We start from the raw sequence: 22,733 nt of genomic DNA on the forward strand, positions 1-22,733 counted from the left end.
CCTCTACGACGCCGTGGTGGCGTTGTAGATGACGGGCACGTATGTCAGGCTCATCGCTGACCCGAGGGGCGTCTACGGATTCAATTCAATCGTCAGCTCTGCGCATCAGAAACGCGCCCCCTGCGCGAGGCACAGGGGAGAGGGGAAAGGGCGTCGACGTACATCAGTCTCGCAGCCCGCCCACTCCTCGAGCACCGCGAGCTGCACGGTCTTGTCGCTCGCCGTCTGCGGGCTGCCAAACCCGCCGGGGGCCTTCGAGAAGTCGGGCATGGTCAGCTGCGCGGGCGCGGGGTTCTTCGGATACGGCACCGCTGCAACATCGGAGCCATTAGTCCTAAGCGGAACAATTGTCGCGGCGAGGTGTCAGGGTGCTCACCGGGGTAGTTGGGGAAGTCGAATCGTCCGAAGAAGTGGCCGCCCATGAAGACGTCCATCGGGGCGAGCGAGGCGGGCACGTCCGTGACGAGCCACACGGAGAACGCGTATGTGGAGCGGCAGTAGTCCGCGCTCGGGAGGTAGGAAAAGTCGAACGACTCGCCGGGCGCGATGTGCGCGCCCGCGGCGGGCTGCTCGATCTGGCCGTGCGTGGGGTCGGTATCTGTCCGCTGGACGGGGGCGGGGACGGCGCGAGTTGCGGCGAGCGCGAACGTCGTCGCGAGCATCGAGAGGAGGGTGAACTTCATTGTCGGAAGGGTGGTGGTGTGGCGTGGGTGGCGGCGATTAGGCTGCTATATGCTTGGTGAATCAGGCGGGAAGGGGGAGGAGGAAGTGGTAGGGGTGGCGGGGAGGAAGCCGATGAGGAGAGAGCATGCCTCGCGCGCGGGGACCTTTATACGCGCGGGATGTTGCCTTATTTACCTTGCTTCTTCCGCTCGCTCGCGTATTCCTTGGGGAAGATCAACGTCCGGAGGCCAGACGTACGACTTTACATCAGGAACCTCGGTCACCCCAGGCAAGGAATGAACCGTGCACAGCATCTGACCGTGGGTTCGCGGAACAGCTAACTTACAGGAGCATATGGACGTTTGTGCCGGGGCGTTTCTGTGGGCCGTGCCCGAGCCTGCGCCGTTCAGCCGACTCCATCAGGCCAGGCCCTGTATGACAATGATGAGTGTCGAAGGCCATCTAGAGAAGAAGGAGCGAGTGGAGTACACGCAAGACGGTCAGCATGAGAACGAGTACCGGGGCGGCCCGGGTACTGCCACTATCGAGCCCTCCCCAGACTGAGACCAGACATCGAGAAGAACGCTGCAGTTCGACTCAGGATCCATGCCCGCTTCCAGGTACATACCATCGCGCAGTCTCACCAATGCCGACCTGTGGTGCTGAAACATGTATGAGCTCCCGAGCAATACACATGTCTGCGCTCATGAGCGGGAAAGGTGTGTTAATACCAGAACGGATTGCGATGAAATAAGGAGACTCACGGCGAAGGGGCTTTACAATTTTAAAGCAAAGGCTCCTTATTCCAATACACCTGCCATCTCACGTAGGCGGTTTCTAGCCTCAACTCTAACCGCGACCACGGGGTCAGACATGCTGCATCTCTCATATAGCACCCGAAGAAGCCCGGAGGTCGGCATACGAAAACGTCCACGATGCGAATATGACAGCTAAAACAAACTACATTGCACAAACCGAATACCAAACGAAGGCCTACGTGAAGTAGTTGAGCGGGTTCTTCTTCTTGCTCTGCACTGTTGATCAAAAGTTAATCAGCATTCTGTCGACACAATGGAAAGTATTGCTCACCCTCCGCGATGCCACTCAAGAAGTGCTCATGGCTGAGCTTCGTCGCGCCTTCCCTCAGCGCGATCATACCGGCCTCGACACAAACGGCCTTCAACTGGGCACCGTTGAACTCGTCGGTACTGCGCGCGAGCTCCTCGAAGTTCACGTCCGACGCGACCGTCATCTTTCGCGAGTGGATCTCCAAGATGCGGGCGCGCGCGGTCTCGTTGGGCAGCGGAAATTCGATCTTCCTGTCAAGACGCCCTGATCGAAGGAGCGCGGGGTCGAGGATGTCGATACGATTGGTGGCAGCGATGACCTGTTTGGAAAGTAATAGAGATAGGCCGCCAGTAAGAACACCGGAGCTCGCGCCGGACACGTAAGGCGACGCACCTTGATTCGCTCGTCGCTGCTGAACCCGTCTAGTTGGTTCAAAAGTTCGAGCATCGTGCGCTGTACTTCACGATCACCGCTCTTCTCGGAGTCGAACCGCTTCGTGCCGATGGCGTCCAACTCGTCAATGAAGATGATGGCTGGCGCCTTCTCCTTCGCGAGCTCGAACGCGTCGCGAACGAGTTTCGCGCCGTCACCGATGAACATTTGGACAAGTGAAGGACCAGCGAGCTTGAGGTAGCACGCCTTCGTTTGTGCGGCACATGCTCGGGCCATGAGCGTCTTGCCGGTACCTAGTAGCAGGTGAGCTTTTGAGGTAACTGTATGACAGGATGACTTACCTGGAGGGCCGTACATCAAGCAACCCTTTGGCGGCTTGATGCCGAGCGTCCTGAATTTGTCCGCTTGCTCCATAGGCAGGACGATAGCCTCTACGAGCTCCTCGATCTGCTTCTCCAGACCACCGATGTCGGTGTACGTCTCCGTCGGCCGCTCGTCCACCTCCATGGCCTTCACGCGGGAATCGAATTCCGCGGGAAGGGTGTCAAGCACGAGGTACGAATCCTTGTTCACGCCGACGAGGTCACCAGGCTTCAGCTTGTCGGCAGGGACGAGACCAATCATAGGGAGGAACACTGTTTGTCGTGTTGAGGTCTTGATGACTGCGCACTTCCCCTTCCGCATCGAATCCAGGTCGCGGTTGCCACCGTCCTCTTCGCCTTCTGGGTCGACGTCCAAAATCTACAAACGCTCAGTATACGGACGGCTACTAAGGAGCAGGCATACACACCTCGACGACGTTCCCGACCAGGTATGGCAGAACCTTGTTCTGCTTGATCTTCTCCCCATTCTCGCGAATCTTCTCCTTCATGACATTCTGCTCGTGCTGCAGACGCAGCGTCTCCGAGCGCATGACCTATGAGACCACAACTCTGGTCAACATATCCCTTGGAACTTGCGCCTTTGTGTGTTACGCACCTTGAGGTCGTTGTCAATCAGGCGTATCCTCGTGAGGATCTCGTCCGAGGAGAGAGCCATAATGTCCTCCGGGATGTCCTCCCAAGTCTCCTCCGCGGGCCGTTCTGAAGTCCCGTCCATGGACACATCTTGGGCTCCTGAGGTTGATGCAGAGGGCGCGGTGTTGTCCGACTTCTCATTGTTGCTCGCAGGCGGGTTCGGCGGTGGTGCTGAAGACATGGTGGTGGTCCGGTCGAACAGGGATGTGTGCTACAAGTTCGCGCGCGCGGTGCTGGGTAATCCTACGCGTACGCGTCGTCGTGACGGTGACTCTGATTACGCGTTTCTGTCACCGTCACAGAGTCACGCCGCAAGCGCTCAACCCCGACACACCGCAAGGTCCCCTCGTCGCCGTCGTTCATCGCGCAACACAACATCCATGGATATTATCGTTTCTTCGAGATGCACGCGTCGGGTTGAGAACACATCCTGTGGCGTGCCGTTAACGCGGCTTGGTGAGCATCAACGCGCTCTGAGAGAGGGAAGGAACGCGCCATATGGCGTGGGTGGACTCCATATTTGCCATGGGCGACTTCGCTGACGCACGCGGTACCCTGATCCCACCTCTTCTTGGTCCGGCCCACGATCAGCAGCACCTGAGCATCGATATCGCCCACGATGCGGGTACCCCCAGGTTTCCCCGTGTCTGTTCTCGGGCTTGCGGCCCAGGTCCCCCTCCAATCCTCCCTGAACACCACCAGCATGGCTACCCCCAACTTCGCTTTCGCGGAGGGGGCGAACATTTTCTCCCCAAAGGATCTCGTCGGACTGCCGAGGGCTGGTACGGGTGTTGCAAACGCTGCGGGAGATCTCGTGTTTGTTCCGGTGAGCCAGTATTCGCTCAAGGACAAGAAGTGAGTCCATTTGCTCTCTACGTCGGACGCGCCGCTGGAATCTGTGCGCAGGAACTCCAAGTCGATCCATGTTGCTGCAGTCGAGAGCACCATCTTGCCGTTGGAGATCCCGCTGACCAGCGGCGGAGAAGCCTTCTGGCTCGACGATCGCACCCTCGCGCATGCCGTAGCCGAGGGCTCCGACAAGGACAAAGTCATCAGCCTCTATGCCATCTCTCTCAAGGTCGAGACAAGCATCGCGACGCTCCCCGACTCTCCGATCCTCATTGGTAAATTCCCTACGGAGACGGCCACCAACTTCCGCTACTCAGCCAAGGCCGGCATACTCGTGTTTTCTGACTTGGTGCACGAAGACGGCGACTTGAAGAAGGTCAAAGAGAACGATGAGGCTTGGGAGAACCGCGGTGACAACGCGTTCGTCTACGACGACACGTTCGCGCGTCATTGGGACACTTGGGTTGGACCCAAACGGTCGTCTCTGTTCAGCGTCAAGTTGGGCAAGGGATTCTCTGGAAAGTGGGCTCTCGGAGACGACTTCGTCAACCTGCTCAAAGGCACTGGTCATGTAGGGTTTACCGCAGTCAACGTTATATATGCGCTGACCCCGTGTCTCAGCACGCGCCTGTCGAGCCCTTCGGCGGCACGGACGATTTCGATGTTTCTGACAGCCAAGTGATCTACACCGCGAAGGACCCCAAGCTGCCGCCCGCGTGGCACACCAAGCAGAACGTATGTATATTCAATCGCGAGCTCAAACGCCCAGAGCTCAGTCCTGTCACCAACAGATCTACCTCGTGGATATAAACGGCAAATCTGCGCCCAAGGAGCTCACCTCTGGCAAGCAGGGAGCTACGCACGCGCCGGTGTTCAACACTGCAGGCGACAAGGCCGCATGGACTGAGCTCGATCAAGATGGCCACGAGTCCGACAGGTACGCTTGCATGTAGACACGTCGCATATATGCACTCAATTTCGTACAGGGCGAAGCTGGTGCTCTACGACCTCAAGAAGGAGGTCCGGTTCACGATCACCCAGGGCTGGGACCGCTCCGTCGGCTCGATCGCGGTATGTATGCGGGTATATGCCCCTAAAACTCCAGGACTGATCACCCGTGCAGTTTGCCCACGACGACAAGACTATCTTCATCACTGCCGGCGACATCGCGCGTGTCAAGATCTTCTCCTTGCCCGTCCCCGACACGCCGTCAGCCAGCACGACCGACCCGAAGCTCCCCGCAATCTACAGCAGCCCACGCGAGATCACGTCGAGCGGTGCAGCTTCCGGCGTCCAGCCTCTTTCAAACGGCCGCCTGGTCTTCACTCGCTCATCGATGACGTCGCCGAATGACGTTTTCGTGCTGCGAGAATTGAACGAGAGCGGGAAGCCGAAGGTTGATCAGCTCACGAACTTCGCGGCTGCTGGCTTGAAGGGCAAGAGCCTCGCCGCGGGGAAGGACTTCTTTTTCGAGGGTGCCGAGGGCAAGAAGATCCACGGCTGGGTCATCAAGCCCCCTGGCTTTAAGGAGGGCGAGAAGAAGAAGTGGCCGATCCTGTTGGCGATCCACGGTGGTGCGTGTATTGAAGGTTTATCTGGTCCTATTACTGATAATATTGTCAGGTCCTGAGGGTGCTTGGGAAGACCAGTGGTCGAACAGGTGGAACCTGAACAGTCAGTCCTTAACTGTAACATGGTTAGAGTTGTGGATACTGACTTTCTGGCTAGTCTTCGCGCAGCAGGGATACTTCGTCGTTGCGATCAACCCGACTGGCTCTACCTCGTTCGGTCAAGAGCTCACCAACGCCATCAAGGAGGACTGGGGAGGCAAGCCGTTCGTCGGTGAGTGCCTCTAGTGTAGTTTAGTCCCACCCGAATTTCGCCTAAACAGACGTCGTAGATTTGCAGAAGGGCTGGAAATACGTCCTCGATAACTTCCCCGAGGTAAGCGCGATGCGGAGTGAACCCGTGGGCCTCATTCTCACTCAGCGTTCAGGTCGACCCCGACCGCGCTGTTGCCGCCGGCGCCAGCTACGGCGGTTACGCGATCAAGTAAGTCTATTTGTTGGGCAGCGGCGCGATATTGCGAGCCTGACGATCGTCCAGCTGGATCCAGGGTCATCCTGAGTTTGGTTTCAACTTCAAGGCTCTGGTTTGCCACGATGGGGTACGTCAAAGCCCTTAGTCTTTACACGGCGGGCTCCGCATATTCATCTTGCATGTAGGCCTTCGGCGCCCAGTACCACGGCTACTCCACCGACGAGCTCTTCTTCGTGAGTCTTCCGACATACGTCGCATCGTTCCACTACTGAAGCTATCGTTCGCAGTTCAACTACGAATGGGGAGGACGCCCGTGGGAGCCCCGCGCGCAGGAGGTCATCAAAAAGTAGGCCCTTTCCTCCGAGCCGGAGCGCCGCACGCTCACTATATCCGCCCCACCCGTCACCAGGTACGATCCAATCAACTTCGTGGACAAGTGGTCCACCCCGATGCTGGTTATCCACGGCAGCAAGGACTACCGCCTTCCTGAGACCGACGGTATCGGCGCGTTCCACGCCCTGCAGCAGTATGTGGCACCGTAGTGTCCTCATGCGAGCCTCTCTGAGTTTTCTGTGCCAAAGGATGGGTATCCCGAGCCGTCTGGTCATCTTCCCGGACGAGAACCACTGGGTCCTGAACCACCAGAACAGGTATGTATCATGTCCCGCTCTGCTGCCCGCACGTTATGACGAAATGGACAGCTTGAAGTGGCACTACGAGGTGTTCCGTTGGCTCGGCAAGTACTCGAAGAGCGACTGAGGCGGCGAATTCGAAGCGAAGCGTGCAGGGCCCAGCCCTCGTGTACAACACTGTCAAACCATCTTGTTGCAGATATGTCAATGTGACTGTTGTGTTGCGTGTGATCCCAACGGCGCGAAGAGTTGCCCTGACGGCGAAGCTGTGTGCTGCGGTAGGTGGTTTAGCTTCTCCATGCAGGGCCGTACGTGGGCCGGGCGTATAAGATTTGGTGGGTAGGTGAGTCGTACCCCGCCCTTCTCTTGAACCTTCATTCAAGCGTAAGCTCCTCGGAACTTCCGGTGATACATTAAAGACTGACCGCCGCTCACAGCTGGCACACGCGGGACGTACTTGAAGTGTACGATGAACGACCAAGAACCCTCGGATACCGGGGACAGAGCATGCGTGCCTGGTTGGAACGGCAATTCAGTAAAGAAGCAGCACGATTTAAGCGAAGCAGCCGAAGAAGACTCTTCTCGCGGGTGGAAGATACCAAACGGTAAGTACATAGCCCATCATAGCGGCATGGCGGCTGACTTGGTCGGGACCAGAGCTCTTTGGTTCAACGATTGCCTCAGACCCAGGCGCTGAAGCTCAGCTGGACAGCTTGAGCGATGTTCACAAGCGCTCTCCTTCGCCCCTTCCGGAGGTGTGGCCTCCTGCAGAGATGAAAATGGATATCGAGTCCTGGGAGATCCCCGCGGCAAGTGGGGGGATGAAACCAGACCGAATACCAGAGACGGGGATTCCTAAGTTGGATAGCGACGTGTTAGACGCCATGAGCAAGCAGGTCGGTGCCCGTTATCACCATATGTGGCTCATCTGTCGAAGCACGGTCACCGAATACCGCCTAGATTCATCCAGATCACCTTGGCCACTCACACTCGGTCTATAGGGGCTCGGAAAGGGGCGCGTCGCATGTGGATCCTCCAGTATGGTTTTTTACCGCTAAGATCGGACGTCGGCGGGCGCTAACACGTTCCTAGTCGGACGTCAACGAGCCTTGCTCTCGCGTCGTTGCTGAGCCTCATGCTTCGACGACACGCCACTATGACGGGTTGCAGGATCGATACGCCAGTAAGTGGACATATCACTGCCTCGATTATCCGTCAGATACTGACCAGGGGCTGCCGCCGCGAGGTGTCGGAGGCGTGTGGCTTCTAGACCCTGCGATCTCCTCCCACACAGGTATGCTTGTTGAAGTGCGCGGCTCAAGAGAGTTCCGCCCTGGCGTTGCCTGGCATGGCGGAGATTACGAGGGCGCCCGTGGGGTCGTTATGTCCGTCCACAACACGGGTGCGGAGAACGAGAGCTTCCCCTCCACGGCGCGCGTCAAGTTTACGAAGCCCCTCGACCCGTCATTCGACACCGTCGCCGTACCAGTATCACTCCTGCGGCCTGTCCAGCCGGACGCTGTGGAGCAGCGCGCGCTCATCGTCGGTGGGGGAAGTAAGGGCCATGCAGCGAAGCTGTTGGAGGAGGTGAGCGAAGGATGGTTCGTTGCCGCGGCGTACGACTATTTCGAGGTCGCTCGTGTAGATTTGGTCAGGTTGCTTGATAACTAGCTCCACGGTTGACGGCGTCTCCCCTCTGCAAATTTACAGCGCGTACGTACTGCACACTAGGAAGATTGACCGGTCCGGCATCGGAGGGGTTCGAAGTAGTTGCGTGATTTCCCGACTCCGTGTGCGACATGAGTGACTGATGATCGCAGATCTTGCATACAGTAAAGGAATCAGGACCTGTGTCTCAGCGACACAGCCTCATGTACACGACACCTATGAATTAGCCGTGCCGAAAGGATACGTTCAGGTTACGGATACGCCGAAGCGCCGTGTCGGAGTTGACAGCCCGTGCGGCCACAATTAATCTGTCCGTTCTGAACCCCGTTCGGCTCGCAAGCCTAGTATCACTCACGGTGTGCCTTCATTATTCTTATACCATCGCACTGCTGAAAGCGATAGCACAATCCAGAAGAGCGTGGACGTGACCTTATTGATCTGGACCCGATTTGAACACCCAAGCAGTGGAAGCACCGCCCGGGGAATAAGCACCTTCAAGCAGTACTATGATATCCCCCTCGACGTCTCCGGTTGGACATCTGCATCATGGGGGCGTCGTCTCACGTCAAGGAGACGGTGCTTCGCTCCTCCGTCGGCGTCTCGTCCAGATTACCTCGGCGCCGGTGAGTTGCCTCGATTGGCCCAGCGGCTCATGCAACTCGGATACTGTACACCGTCTCCTAGTTCGGCACGGTGTCATTCATCAAATTTGCTTTCGGGGACATCTCTTCCGCAGTGGTGCTTGGCCATATTCCGGGGGGAGCGTGACGCTCATCGTCAATGAAGTATAAAATGGGTGCCGGTCTTCTCAGGACGCCCACTCACTCCGTTTTTGCGACACGGCCCCTCTGCTTCGATCACTTCTCCCCCATGCAGACTGCGGTGATCACCTGGGAAGATAGCCCCGGCGTTCTATCCGTTGGGTGAGTCGAAGCCCACATTCGTTGGTCTCCGATTGGAACAAAAGTTGATAGGACGCGCGTCTCGACAGAGGCCGGTCCGCAGTAGATTACGTCTATCACCACAGAGCGCCGCGGACATGCGATAATCCTGTCGTATGTGAAAGCACAAGGCCGTCCGAGCTGTTGCTCAAACTACTCATTCTAGGATCATTTCGTCGAGCAGCGCGAACGTATCAAGCGGATGGTTCTCGACTTCCTCTCTCGTAGCGACTTCAAAGCGGTCAAATGCCCCAAAGATGCCCAGCTACGCACCAAGCTCGCTGCGGAGATCCGCTCATGGACCATGCACGTCGACCCGCGCATGCTAGAGAAGATGCTGGACACGAGCTGCGCCTACGCCGAGACCGCCTTCGGCCACACGTCGTTCGACCACCGCTACTACATCGCGATCTACACCGCATGCATGCTCTACGGCGAGGACCTTGGTGAGCACGATCCCGACGCCGTCACGCAATTCGCCCGCCGCCTCGTCAAGGGCGAGAAGCAGCTCAGCCCAATCTTCGACCGGCTCGCCGACCTCCTCAAGCAGGCGCACCTCTACTGGAGCGACATCGGCGCGGACGCGATCATCACCGGGACCGTGGACGCCCTCACGGCGACCGCGATCGAGTTTGCTACGACGGGACTCCCTGTTGCGCCGTCTGCCCTGCGTTATCCGTACTACCTCCGGACACGCGCTGGAGGAGGACCGCAATACACTCATTTCATCTTCATGCGGAGCTGGCGGGAGAAGGCAGACACGTATCTACAGATCCTTCCGTAAGCGTCAAGATATCTTCGTGTCGTAGTTCACGGCTGACTTGGGTATGCTGGCTTCTTTCTTAGGGAAATCGAGCACTGGACTCTGGGAACGAAGTGAGTATATTACAACTAGTTATATCATCGAAAATGTACTAATATACCCTCAGTGACATGTACGTCGACCTTCGTCTCAAGGGAGTGTGAGCTATCTTTGACACAGCGCCTTAGTTTGTCCTTCTACAAAGAAGAGCTTGCGGGCGAAACGAGCAACTACGTCCATCTGCGCGCAGCTGCCGAGCAAGTCTCACCGTGGGAGGTCCTTCGCGACCTCACTGAAGAAGTTCTTGATACCGCTCGTCGCATTACCGAGATCGTCTCGAGAGACCCTGAACTCGGCGCGCTATGGAACCGGTACCTTCAGGTGGGTCCTCCTATGGTCTCATGAGCAAAAACGGGATCATTGACGGCGTCCGTTACAGTGCTACCTCGAGTTTTCGGTGCGAACGCCAAGATATCGGCTTGCTGATCTTGGACTTGCCTGAACGTGTCCATTCGCGATACCATATCAATCGTGACCCATCATAGACGCTTCAATGTTTAATATGTGTCCAGATTTCAAAAAATTGCCCAAGTACTCCTATACATGACGATACATGCACACTCGGGCCGGATACGAGTACCATACTGTGCTCATTGCACAACGTTGACAACGAATAAATACAAGGAGTTGGTGGTCGGCGCCCGACGACATTGTTTTCTGCTGACCGCGCGGCGGTTCGCACAAAGTATGCCGTTTCCGGAAGGTGAGAAGGTTGAGCCAGACACAAGGGCGTCCGCTGAAGCGACCGAAGCTGTGCACCTTGAACTATATTCCGACAGCCACAGCTTGCAAGCAACCATACTTAATCCACAGGCAGGGAGCTCGGACGTACGAATTGCATCGAGCCTGCACCTTCGATAGGTTGGACACTTGTCATAATCTCCCAGACTCAAGTAAGCAGCTGAAACATAGGTCTAATGCGGCTAGTGGACTTATCTGACACCCCGGCGGGCTTGTCAGACATACCTGGATTCCATGGATACTAGTACCCCGAGTGGCGCGGACAACGGCGCTGTTTTTGCCCTTCTACAGGAAGGAAAACCCTTGTTCGACCATCTTCAGGAGCTGCTGTATCTCAGAAAGTGGAAAGAAGAGCAAATCCTCGCGCAAGAAGAGGGACGCAGGCGTCATGAGCGCATGCTGACGCGTCTCTGCGTACGTCTCGTCGCGCCGTGCAATGTCCCGAAGATGACTGACTCTTTGACATAGTCGAATTGCAGATATACCGCCGGGCAGTGGCTTTGCGGTCACGCCCGCGTTGTCAACGAACTACCAGCGGAGCTTCTGGACGCCATCTTCCGGCTCGCGCTGCCCCCTGACTCCCTTCTCGATCCCACCCCCACCCGCAGTCTTTACTCCCGCTGGTCTCTCGCCAATCGCGCGAAACGTAACCTGACTGAAGTGTGCTGGCGCTGGAGACCCGTTGCCCAAACTATTCTCTACGCGGAGATCTCTCTTCGGGACGCAGATCAAGCTCGCGCGCTGGCGCGGAGCCTGCGAAACTGCCCTAGCCTCGGTCGCCTCGTCAAGAAGCTCATCGTTGACTGCCCCGCCCCTCCAAGCTCCGAAACCTGGGAAGTCAAGAACTCCGTAGTCCTGAACTTGGTCAGCGTTCTCCACGCGTGCAATGCACTCCGCACACTCATCTTCACCGATGTGCTCTTCGTGGAGGAGGGCCCGGATCGCTCGATAAATGCGCTTTCATTTCCTGGACCCCTTACAGACGTGATTGCCGAGCGGGCGGGGACGCTGCGCTGCTTTGAACAGTGGCCACAAGGCGGCGCCAGCGCGCACTTCCAGTTTCCTGTCTCCATCGTCCACTCTTGCGACCGCTTGGTCTGCCTTACGATCAACATCGACCACCAGGCCTCGCAGGAGCACATAGCTCTCCCGTTCCTCGAAGAGCTCAACCTCTCTCGTCAGTACGACGTGGAGCCCGGGGAGCACGCCGACCGCTTCGCATTGTGGTCGATGCCGCGCCTCAAGCGCGTCGTCCTCCCCGTCGCGGCGACGTACCTGTACCACAAGTTCCTGGAGACGCACGGAGCAACGATCACATACCTTGAGTTCCGCGACCACCTGGATTTGCTCAGCGAACCGCGCCGCTATTTCTGCCAATACGTGCATCTGTGTCGCAACCTGCTGCACTTCGTGTTCGACGCGAAGGGCTCCGACTACACCATCGCGAACGAGATACAGCCGCATCCCACGCTCCAGTACATCGACATCTGGGTCAATTCGCCTTCATACGCGGTGCGGACCGCGTTCAAGCGCGTACGGGAATCCCGGGATTTGGCTATTGGAACTCAGTGGAAGAATGTGCGGCTGCTCGATCGTGCGTTGCATTGGGTTACCGAGTTGCCTACTCTGTTTCCTCCGGAAACGCCCGAAGACGAACTGCCTTCTTACCATCGTACTCCTGGATTATCCATAGTGCACACGGACTGGGGCGTCTATAGGAGCGACCTCGACCAATTGCACCCCGATGCACTGCCTCCCAATATGGATGACGGCGAGGATACCGAACTGGGCGACGAGGGGCAGGGCTTGTCAGAGAGCGACGAAGAATCTGAGGAACACAGCTCGGACGAGTTGAGTGTTTTAGATGATGAGGAAAACGACTCGGATCAGGACTACCTCCCAGAGCCTGATATGGCAGACGAAGGAGAATCGGATTTTGAGGACTCTGAGCTGGGATCCGAGTTTTGACAGGTGTACCAAGGCTGCTGGGGAGATTTGGTTTATCTACGTATTTTTTTTTGATTTGTATCAATATCTGTAGACGGTTGGAGGAAGAGTGAAGTTGAAGGGACCTGGCATTGGACCTGGGCGGCATACGACAGCGGGGCGCTTGATTGACGGACGTTGCCGAGGTTTTCAGTAGCGTTCACGCTTTGGTACTCGTTGTTCTCTTACCACGACAGACCACGACTCAGCCCCGCGTACACGAGACGCGTATATCATTCTCGCAAGAAAAGTGGTGGTCGCTCAAGAGCACAAGGGTGCGTACATTCTACCTAGGCCTACTGTGAACACTAGTACGTGATTTGGCAAATGCAACAAGACTCTCCTCGTATCTCATTGTGAGCTCGCAGATAACGAAGGTGAGCACAATGGCGTCCTTGAACGGTTCACCGTTGCGGGAGATGTCGATGTTTATCAATTTCACTGGGGGGCATGGCTGGCGGAGGGCGCCCGCTACGATCCCTCCCGTCTGACAATCGAAGAGCTGAAACGGGCCACCGGCGCGGCATGTCGCGGCCAGTTAGCACCTCAGAAATTCACTTCGCCCGGGAGCAGATGCGCACCTGCCATCTCATGCCCATCGTGCTCAGTATATCCCACTTGTACGTCCTTCCATCTGGAGCCACGAACGTCCTGCTACTAGATGTCCACAGATTAGTGAGCAGTTGCACGGTCAGCATCTCGGTGGCATCCACGAACCCCGTTTGAACGTCCTTGACAAGCCAGTCGTTCACTCGTGTAGTATGCCCTTGGTACGTGGCTTTGTCGTTTCGTCCGTTGGGCATGTACACGCCGACCACATTCTTCTGATCGTCCAGCAGTGTGGTGTTCTGCCGGAAGCCGTAGGGAGTCGTGAGCTCGTATAGGAGCGACCCAGTGGCGCTATCGGTGAGAGCTGCATTTGTAAGACTATTGGATGAGAAGCTGATGTTACGCATTGCAATGGAGCGAGAGTCAGGATGTGGGCTGGTCCACCTACCTCGACGCTCTTTTATATGTATGGTGGACCAGCGCACGAGGAACGCATGGCTTGGGACCAGCTCCGAGTGGCGATCGGCCTGCGGAAGTGTGCATACTCACAGTGCATAGCCATGCGCTCGCAGTGGCACACAACTCTCGTCATCGGGCGCTGGTGTCAACTGAGATCCCTCGACGTACAACCGGTACATTTACATTCTGCTTTACTGCACGATGTTGACTCAATCTCCAAATTTCCGAACATACCGCTCGGTATCTGCAACTGGTTCCACACACAAAAGCAACCTTGCGACGACTCCGAGTACAGGACCGACGCCGAGGAAACTGGGCTTTCTCAGGCATTCCGCCTCGTGGCGTCCGGTTTCGATAGACCGGCGAGTCACCTGTAGATGCACCCTGGTGCTTCTGAACTGGTTAGGATATGTATGTCAGAACTCCCGCTACCTCAGCATCATCCAAATACCACGTGTTTATTCTCGCAGCCCAGCCCCATATGGTTTCTTCCGAGGTGTCATCGGTATGTGCATTCAGTCTACTACTCAATACAGCGAAGTGCTATACACCCACAGTTTGCTCATACAGGCACAGAACCATGGGCCATTCAAACGTATGAACAAAAGAAACGGCACATTCCGGTCAGCAAACATATCGATACATCGATAACAACACCGCCCTCTGCTTCTAGGTCTGTTGCCATCTCGTCGGAACAGTATTCCCGCGAACTGTCTCTAGAGTCAAGCGCGAAGCCTCCGCAGCGGTATTGTGGTACAATTTGGGGTGAACCCTGAGGTGAGGGCGCATTGTCTGACGTACGTCGGTCACAGGAGTACACCAACTATGGACACCCCCGAGAACAGACCACCAGGAGGCTATCGTCGATGCGAACTGTACAGCACTGCGAGTCCATATTGTGGTACGATGCCGCCTATGATGCACCGGCCCCCGCCGACGCCGCGGCGGCGTTCTGCTGACGCCTCGACCGGAGCTCGCAGATGAGGAAGGAAAGCACGATCGCGTCCAATATCGGCAGCCCGTCCTGGACCACTTCGATGTTCAATTTTTTCGTCGAAAACAGCTTCTTGTTGTGCGCGCTCGCGACGAGCTGTCCGGTCTGGCAATCGGAGAGCTGCACTTGTACATCAGTATTCTGCACGAAACATGGGCTCCATACCACGCACCTGCCATCCCTTATTGAACATGCCTCCCTTTTCCCACTTATACGACCTCCCATTCGCAGCTGTGAATGTCCGGCTACTGGAAACGTTTAAGGGAGGGTAAGTCGACGTTCACTGTATGACAGATCAAAATCCACGAACCTCGAGAAGACACTGTTTCTGTGAAGCCATTCCGAAACGCGCATTGTTTGTCCCTGGTATGTGACCTCGTCGTGTATAGCGCCCCGTTGGTGTGCACCAATAACGTTATTTTGCACATCCCGCAGTGTCGTGTGACGACGGAGGCCGAAGGGAGTTGTGAGCTCGAACAGGAGCTGCCCGGTCGTGCTGTCGACGACGGCCGAGTTGGTAAGTTTGTTGGAGGTGAAGCTGACGTTCATGGTGTTTCAAGGAGGCAGTTTGATCTCAATCCTGGTCGAAAACCCCTCTCATATATACGATGTGGCGCAAGCGCAGGTGGAACATAGAGTTGCGGAGTGGCTTTGGGCTGTACCCCTCCCCCTGCGGACTTGGAGCGCGCGGCCATAAACGTCAAAGCGCTGTCCCAAAGCTCCAGGACTCGTGATGGGATGCCGACGTCAGTCGGGATCTTTCGGCGCTACAATCGGTGCGTATACTAAACTATGTGAAGTCTATCCAACTATCTGTGGCTTTCCCAAAGTCCTGTCCCATAGATGTGCTTTATTAGTCAAATTTATGAGTATAATTCAAAGATTTAGTTACGTTCTCAACGACTCACCGGAGCATGCACTCGACTGGGTGGTAAGCATACGGCTTTAACAGATGCACACGCGGAGGTCGAGACTCGGCGCTCCGTGCGGATTCGGATAGGAAGGATTACGTATGTGCGGAGCGTAGCCTCTTGGCAGCGTTGAACTCTGCCCCCTCTACGGCACTCGAAACAAGATGACCGGGATCTCGTAGCGCGTTCTCTGAGTCAAGACGCTCGGCTTCCTCGGTACACTCTTTCGAATAAAGGAATCGAATCGCTCCAGCGAGTCACTCTAGCTTCTAAAAACATCCAACGTGGACGTAAGAGAGCCTCAACACGAGTATCCCTATATCAATACTGTACACATTTTGGAGTTGTCGTGTTTTAAAGACGTTCGGGATATCATAGATATGTTGAGTATCTGGAGGGGAGCGCTCGCTCTCCGGCGGCTGCCGAGGCGTTCAGTAGCGTCTCCCGATTATTGCTGGTTTCACGGCGCTTGTCGCGGGGCCTGACGCGCGAATTTCGCGCCGCGCGCCCGTTTGGAGGGTGTCGACGCGGATCGTCGATAGCTCGCTCATACCTCCATGAAATTCGGTATTTCTTTCAGATTCTGAGTCTCCTGATCAGTGCGGAGGGCACGGTACCAGAATCGGCGCGATATTCGAAGTTTGAGCGAACTCCTCCCCGAGCCCCTCCCCCAGAGCAGAACGAAGATTACTCGCCAGAATCCCAGTTAATACAGCTGAAATTTCGTGATATAGGATCTGTAACAGTCTGCAGAGGGCACAGACATTAAAACAGAGCACGCGAATGGGGAATACTAGCAGCCTCCGCGTCTGTTCTGGCCCGCCTCACCTCCGCTCAGCTACATCCTCTAGAAGAGCTTCGTTCTGACCCTTCCACACAGATAAATGATCCCAGGCTCAATTAAGATGGTAATCAATCGCAAACATACTTTCCCAGCGTCACGGAGATTTTTAAATGCGTACATTAAGGTCTACTTGCATGCGATGACGTGGCGCTCGCATTGCTCTGCTACACCTCCCAATATGGGCGCTGATGCCGCGGATGGGTAGTATATGCAGGTAAGAAACCTAGAGTGATATACAGAAAATATAGACGTTCCTGAATGTGGGAGCAATACTACGTCTGTTCACCCCTCAAGTCAGGGTGAATAGACGATCACGTACATCCCGACAATCACAACCAAACTACCTTCATGCCCTCCTTATGCATCGGTAGTCTCTGTAAAAGTACATTTCAGCGAGAGCAAGGGACGATGTCGCCCGTTGTACTGGTTCTGCTCGAAGGCAGGTCCCCGAGGAGGCCTTCGGTCAACTTTCGTATTTCACGCTGATTTTTGTACCGTGCCCTCCGCACTGATCAGGAGACTCAGAATCTGAAAGAAATACCGAATTTCATGGAGGTATGAGCGAGCTATCGACGATCCGCGTCGACACCCTCCAAACGGGCGCGCGGCGCGAAATTCGCGCGTCAGGCCCCGCGACAAGCGCCGTGAAACCAGCAATAGGGTTTGTACCTCTTGTCCCCATACCACGACCTTGCTATTCCACCACGATACCACCTGACACGTCTAAGATGTCCTTTATCGCTCTGCTTTGCAAAAAGTACATCTGTTTTCACTGTGTTGATTGGCAGAGGCTTGGCTTGCGGGAGAACCCGTGGTAATACACCGAGTAAAGCTCGTGTTGTGTTTGCTCGAGTATCCTGACAAACAAAGGTGGCTGATGAACGTACCAGTTAGTGACCATCCCGATGACCTCTGACCGTCAGCTACTTGCTCCAAGAAGGCGCTTCATAGTCATTGCAAAGCGTACAAGAACTCGCAGACCACAGCTCTCCACAACTACATACTGTATGGCGACAGGCGCCATTCGCGCCCTCGTTTACCCGCTGGCGACGGCTGCTGCCTCGGCGACGCTCTGCTCGCGTCTCGCCAAGAGCTCGCAAACGAGGAAGGAAAGTACGATTGCGTCCAAGATCGGCAGCCCGTCCTGAACCACATCGATGTTCATCTTCTTCTTTGAAAACAACTTCTTGCTGTGCGCGCTCGCAACGAGCTCTCCGGTCTCGCAATCGAAGAGCTGCATAACCGAGCATCAGCATCCCGCCTGATATACTTGCTCTCCGCCACGTACCTGCCATCCCGCTTTCCACATTCCCCCCGTGTCCCACCTGTACGACCTCCCATTCGGTGCTACGAGCGATCGGCTTCTGGGAACGTCAATGGAACGGTGAGTCGACTACTACTGTACGACAGAGCGAAAGGCAGCATACCTCGAAAGTATGCTCTGCTTGGGGAGCCATTCCGACACACGCATCGTTCGACCCTGGTACGTGACCTCGTCGTGGACCATACCTTGCTTGAATTCACCGACTACATTGTTCTGTGCATCCCGTAGTGTCGTGTTATAATGGAGGCTAAAGGGGGTCGAGACCTCGAACAATGTTTTCCCGGTCGCGCTGTCGACGACGGCTGAGTTGGTGAGACCGCTGGAGGTAAAGCTGACGTTCATGGTGTACGAAGGGAGTGGATTGGGCTTCGATACAGGTCGGTTCCTCTCATATATTGCATGCTGGACAAGCGCACATGGAGCGTAGAGTTGTGGAGTGGCTTTGGGCTGTGCCCCGCCACCTGCGGGTCGGAACATCCAGCCACAGACGCTGACTCGTATTCCCACAGCCGCAGAGCTCGTGTTGCGAAGCCGACGTCAGCTAGAATTTCTAGCCGCTGTGAATAAATAGTGCGCATGAAATTTTGGAATCTGCATGGACTCGGACTGTCCGAAAGGCTCCTTCCATCATGGGGCTGTTTCATGAGCATAGTCACCTTTGCGACAATTCTTGGCATGGTTTCCAAATCATCCGGGCTTTTTCGTGCACCAATTGATACTCGGTGCTCCGTACAGTTCAGGCTGGCATATGCACGTACGCGTAGAACGCAGTATCTTGGCACGTTCGAATTCTATCCCCTCTACGACACTTGGAGCCTGAAGGCAACTATGACCCCGCAGCGTGCTCAAGACGCTTGCATGTCCTGGTACGCTCTTTTTGGCGTGTTAGGAGGCTCCAGCTGTTTATTCTAGTTATTAGAAGCTTCACATCCGCGTACTAGAGGTGTTCGAGGGAATGAGTGGGGCGCTTGTTTTACGCCGTTTGCCGAGTTCAGTAGCGCCTCCCGTTTGGGCTCGAGGCTCGCTGCTCTCATCCTCATACCACGACCTTGCTCATTGTTGGATCACAATTATACCGCCTGACACGTATGAAATGCTCTCTTCTGCTCTGGGCGACGTAAATCTATCTTTCAATCTACTGTGTCGACTGACGGAGGCTGCAGGTGTGGTGCGACACCGTCGAGAATTGGCGATATCAGATTGTGCCCGGTGGATGTCTTGGTATATGTGAGCTTCCCCTTTGCCAACGCACTTTTGACCTTCGGTCCCCTCCCCCATCCAAGAGGTTTATTTTGAAGCGTACAAGACTATGTTTACAAATCGCATGACCCCGCGTATATCCCTCTACGCGTTCATATATGTGCTGGCATTCACGGTGACGTCCTCCTCGCGTTTCTTCATCAGCTCGCAAATGACGAAGGAGAGCACGATCACATCCAAAATCGGCAGCACGTCCTGAACCACGTCTATATTCATCTTCTTCGATGAGAACAGCTCCTTGCTGTGTACGCTCGCAACGAGCACCTCTGTCTGACAGTCGAAGAGCTACGGCTGTATGGTTAGACATCATACACCCGCCCTGACCGGTGGACAAAAGTGCTACGCACCTGCCATCCTGCTTTCCACATGCCTCCTGTCTCCCACCTATACGATCTCCTATTCGGTGCTTCGAATGTTCGACTACTAGAAACGTTCAGAGAACGGTGAGTCGTCTGCTATTGTAAATGGAACGAGAGCCAGCATACCTCGACAGCATGCTCTTGGGGAGCCATTCCGACACTCGCATCGTGCGACCCTGGTATGTGACTTCGTCGTGTATGGTACCTTGTTTGTATTCACCGATCACATTGCTCTGTGCATCTTTTAGCGTCGTGTTGTAATGAAGGCCGAAAGGAGTCGAGAGTTCGAACAAGAGTTGGCTGGTCGTACTGTCGACGACAGTCGAGTTGGTGAGGGTGCTGGAGGTGAAGCTGACGTTCATGGTGGTCGACCAACCGAATACAATGAATGGTGGGCTTCTCTTCCTCACATTAAATATCTTGCTGGACGCCGGGCTCACGCGGTAGGAACGTAGGGCTCCGGCGTGGCTTTTTGGCTGCGGCAAATATGCTCAAGTGGAGCATACGTCCATGAAATCACAGTGGTAGAGAAGATGTGAATGAGGTACAACAAGCCATCAGCCGGAATTGCTCGGCACGACGACTCTCAGTGGAGCGACGTCTTCGGGTGAGTGTGTGCACTGGACTTAGTAACTCATTTATATACTCAGTTGCTGGAGCTCACAATTTGCCAGCCTATCCGAATCGACGGGCATTGAATCTGCCAAAACAACTGGTTCGAACACTAGCGTCTAGGAGTATCTCGTCATCTGCAGCCGTGGTCTCGTGCTTTATTGCATACAACTTCTCCAAACTCTATCGCAGGAACCCTTCTCCTTCAAGCGCTGAACCCCAGCTCAGCGAGGCGGTAGCGTGGCGTTCTGAGATGGAACTCCAGGTAGCACTATCGCAGGCACGCCTGTCAGTGCCCGGGTTTGCCTAAATCGGCCTGGTCAAACGCACCTGCATGTATCTGTTCCAAATCCTGGACAGCTCCTCATCATCGGCGGCGATTTTCACCACTCTCCGGGCTGTGTCCGTGACCTCCTCAACTAGCCGGCGGAGGACGGCGTCGGTCGAGGTCTGCTCCGCTGCCGCGCGGAGGTGGATGTAGTTATTGGTCTCCCCGGCAAGCTCTTCCTTGTAGAACGACAGGCTAGAGCGTCCTCGGTTTGTGATATACCAATATCTCATGCAAGGATATTGACTTACATGTCGCTAAAAATAGGATCCAAAGTAAGCATCAAATATACTCGAAGGTAGAGAAAGAAGGCACGTACTTTGCGCCGAGTGTCCAGTGGTCAATCTCACTAACAACGCAATATTAGTCGCCATACGACGCCTAAAGAAGGACGGCTTACGGCAATATCTGAACGTACGACTCCGGAGTCTCGCGCCAGCAGTTCGGAAACACGAAGTGCGTAAACGGCGCGCCGATCCCCGCCCTCAAGCGCAGGTATGTCGGGTAGCGCGTCGCGTGCGGCTTGACTGCCATCCCGCGCGTCGTGCACTCGACATGGTTCGCCGCGAGCGCGTCCAGCGTGCCCGTAATGATGCAGTCTGCCCCAAATTGCGGCCACAGCTCGTGCGCGCGGCGAAGCACGCTCGCGAGACACTCGAACACCGCGTGCGGCTGCGGCTCAGCGCGCACGAACCGCCGCGTGAACTGCATGACCGCGCCGGGGTCGTGCTCGCCGAGGTCGTCCGCGTAGAGCATGCAGACCGTGTAGAGCGCGATGTAGTGCCTGTGCGCAGGGGGCGTGTGTCCATACACGGTCTCGACATAGTTGCAGCTCGCGTCCACGGCTTTGGTGAGGAAGGCCGGCGCGACGTCCGTCTTCCATTCGACGACCTCCTCCGTGAGCGCACGCCGGAGCTCGTGGTCCGTGGCACTCTTTGGGGAGCGGTATTCGCTACGGTCTAGGAGGTCGCGGATGACCTCTTGCATCACGGACACCTAGGCGGGAGGCTCATGAGATGGGGCAGGTAAGGGTAAACAATGTCTACTCACAGGAGAACCGGTGTCGCTGACTGGCTTCGACGCAGCGAGGCCCGAAGAAACATTCGTGTTGGCGTTTTGCATCATCGGTGAATGTGCAGGTGGGTGGCTGAGGGGCTTAGGGGTGAATTGCTAGTACGGTGAGTATGCCTCTGTCTTTATATACCCTTCACCCGGCCACTAATTCTGCCCCCCGACTATAGCCGTACTGCCCACTGCCTATCTGCCGAAAGTACACGACTGCCACTCCACCTCACCCTCGCCACCAAGGCACATTGTCATTCGAAACCATGGCCTAGGCACCTGTACGCTCCGGTAGAGGCGCTTCGGCGCTCAAGTTGTCAGAACCTGCGACTCGTTCCCGGCTGCTGGAAGCAAAAATTACCATTATGGGGCTCGTCAATGCCGAAGATACCGTACGTACCTTTTCATTACAGCATGAACAGAAGCTTGCAAGCGCTGATCGTCTCTCAGCACGAGTGACGCTTCCGATGGGTTGGCATGTCGGACCACGACATCGGTACACGGGACGTCGGAAAAATATGCACCGGCGCCCGACTCATACGGAGAGGCAGTGATTGCGGCGAAGATAGCGGAACTTAACGTACGATAACCATCTCGCCTTCTCTCCTCCATGCACCGGTGACAGCGACTGCCTCGCGAGCATTGCGTCCGCACGAATCCGCCCGGTGAGCAATTTTCCCCTTCTTCTTGGACGGGCGCCACATTCCTGTGATGGCGCTTTCACAGCGTCTCCGAGTCGCATTATCCGCGGAGGCAGTTCGCAACTGGAAATCACCGTCGGCCATAAACCAATACGTACGTCACAACAAGGCAAGCCAATAAACTGGATGGATTATCAAAGGTCCAGACCTCAGGATACCCTGAGGCCGCCATTGCCAAGGAACACGCTGTGCGCGATTACCGAAGCCCCAACTTTGCCCACCGTTTGCTCACTCTGGTCGTCTGCCCACCATATTCAGTCTCGGTGGTGCACTTATCTTTGCCACGCCGCTTCTGGCAACCCTTCACCGCCTTCTGCCAGCGGCTCAATCCAGCATGCCGTCTCCACATCGCACCTCATCAGTCAGACGTTAAAGACGTTGCCCGTTCCGGCGGGTATGAGATCACAAACGTTTCTCAGGTATCTGGATTGTGCTATGAACTGTCTTTTAAGATAATCGTGGTGAGTGAAA

The 22,733-nt window shown here is 55.8% G+C and overlaps 8 protein-coding genes across 8 annotated transcripts; 2 read left to right on the forward strand and 6 right to left on the reverse strand.

Moving 5' to 3' along the window:
- Positions 1-105: 105 nt before the first annotated feature.
- TRAVEDRAFT_121678 (uncharacterized protein) lies at positions 106-662 on the reverse strand (the record flags this gene model as incomplete). Its single annotated transcript, XM_008039752.1, has 2 exons — positions 106-311; positions 377-662. The coding sequence occupies 2 exons, from the start codon at positions 660-662 to the stop codon at positions 106-108; spliced, it is 492 nt and encodes a 163-aa protein (XP_008037943.1).
- Positions 663-1,656: 994 nt separating this feature from the next.
- Positions 1,657-3,222, reverse strand: TRAVEDRAFT_122728 (26S proteasome subunit P45; the record flags this gene model as incomplete). Its single annotated transcript, XM_008039753.1, has 6 exons — positions 1,657-1,697; positions 1,753-2,050; positions 2,125-2,417; positions 2,466-2,865; positions 2,915-3,040; positions 3,103-3,222. 6 exons carry the CDS (start codon positions 3,220-3,222, stop codon positions 1,657-1,659), a joined length of 1,278 nt encoding a protein of 425 aa, XP_008037944.1.
- A 499-nt stretch (positions 3,223-3,721) lies between these two features.
- On the forward strand, positions 3,722-6,896 carry TRAVEDRAFT_167196 (alpha/beta-hydrolase). Its single transcript, XM_008039754.1, has 16 exons — positions 3,722-3,995; positions 4,047-4,560; positions 4,611-4,724; positions 4,781-4,926; positions 4,976-5,060; positions 5,113-5,563; positions 5,613-5,663; positions 5,718-5,831; positions 5,890-5,933; positions 5,986-6,041; positions 6,096-6,156; positions 6,215-6,262; positions 6,317-6,375; positions 6,439-6,555; positions 6,611-6,679; positions 6,731-6,896. Exons 1-16 carry the CDS (start codon positions 3,760-3,762, stop codon positions 6,786-6,788), a joined length of 2,223 nt encoding a protein of 740 aa, XP_008037945.1. The 5' UTR covers positions 3,722-3,759; the 3' UTR covers positions 6,789-6,896.
- A 2,267-nt stretch (positions 6,897-9,163) lies between these two features.
- Positions 9,164-10,747, forward strand: TRAVEDRAFT_167198 (terpenoid synthase). The gene is made up of 7 exons (XM_008039755.1): positions 9,164-9,252; positions 9,321-9,384; positions 9,437-10,050; positions 10,117-10,146; positions 10,200-10,205; positions 10,261-10,453; positions 10,512-10,747. The coding sequence occupies exons 1-7, from the start codon at positions 9,200-9,202 to the stop codon at positions 10,572-10,574; spliced, it is 1,023 nt and encodes a 340-aa protein (XP_008037946.1). The 5' UTR covers positions 9,164-9,199; the 3' UTR covers positions 10,575-10,747.
- A 2,666-nt stretch (positions 10,748-13,413) lies between these two features.
- TRAVEDRAFT_46998 (uncharacterized protein) lies at positions 13,414-13,815 on the reverse strand (the record flags this gene model as incomplete). Its single annotated transcript, XM_008039260.1, has 1 exon — positions 13,414-13,815. One exon carries the CDS (start codon positions 13,813-13,815, stop codon positions 13,414-13,416), a length of 402 nt encoding a protein of 133 aa, XP_008037451.1.
- A 965-nt stretch (positions 13,816-14,780) lies between these two features.
- TRAVEDRAFT_46999 (uncharacterized protein) lies at positions 14,781-15,410 on the reverse strand (the record flags this gene model as incomplete). Its single annotated transcript, XM_008039261.1, has 3 exons — positions 14,781-14,981; positions 15,034-15,109; positions 15,172-15,410. 3 exons carry the CDS (start codon positions 15,408-15,410, stop codon positions 14,781-14,783), a joined length of 516 nt encoding a protein of 171 aa, XP_008037452.1.
- A 2,242-nt stretch (positions 15,411-17,652) lies between these two features.
- Positions 17,653-18,282, reverse strand: TRAVEDRAFT_47000 (uncharacterized protein; the record flags this gene model as incomplete). Its single annotated transcript, XM_008039262.1, has 3 exons — positions 17,653-17,850; positions 17,905-17,980; positions 18,044-18,282. The coding sequence occupies 3 exons, from the start codon at positions 18,280-18,282 to the stop codon at positions 17,653-17,655; spliced, it is 513 nt and encodes a 170-aa protein (XP_008037453.1).
- Positions 18,283-20,376: 2,094 nt separating this feature from the next.
- TRAVEDRAFT_47002 (terpenoid synthase) lies at positions 20,377-21,624 on the reverse strand (the record flags this gene model as incomplete). The annotated part of the gene is made up of 6 exons (XM_008039263.1): positions 20,377-20,442; positions 20,502-20,694; positions 20,751-20,756; positions 20,819-20,848; positions 20,900-21,495; positions 21,550-21,624. 6 exons carry the CDS (start codon positions 21,622-21,624, stop codon positions 20,377-20,379), a joined length of 966 nt encoding a protein of 321 aa, XP_008037454.1.
- Between the last annotated feature and the right edge of the window lie 1,109 nt (positions 21,625-22,733).

Source organism: Trametes versicolor (genome assembly GCF_000271585.1).
Source record: "Trametes versicolor FP-101664 SS1 unplaced genomic scaffold TRAVEscaffold_5, whole genome shotgun sequence".
NCBI lineage: Eukaryota > Fungi > Basidiomycota > Agaricomycetes > Polyporales > Polyporaceae > Trametes > Trametes versicolor.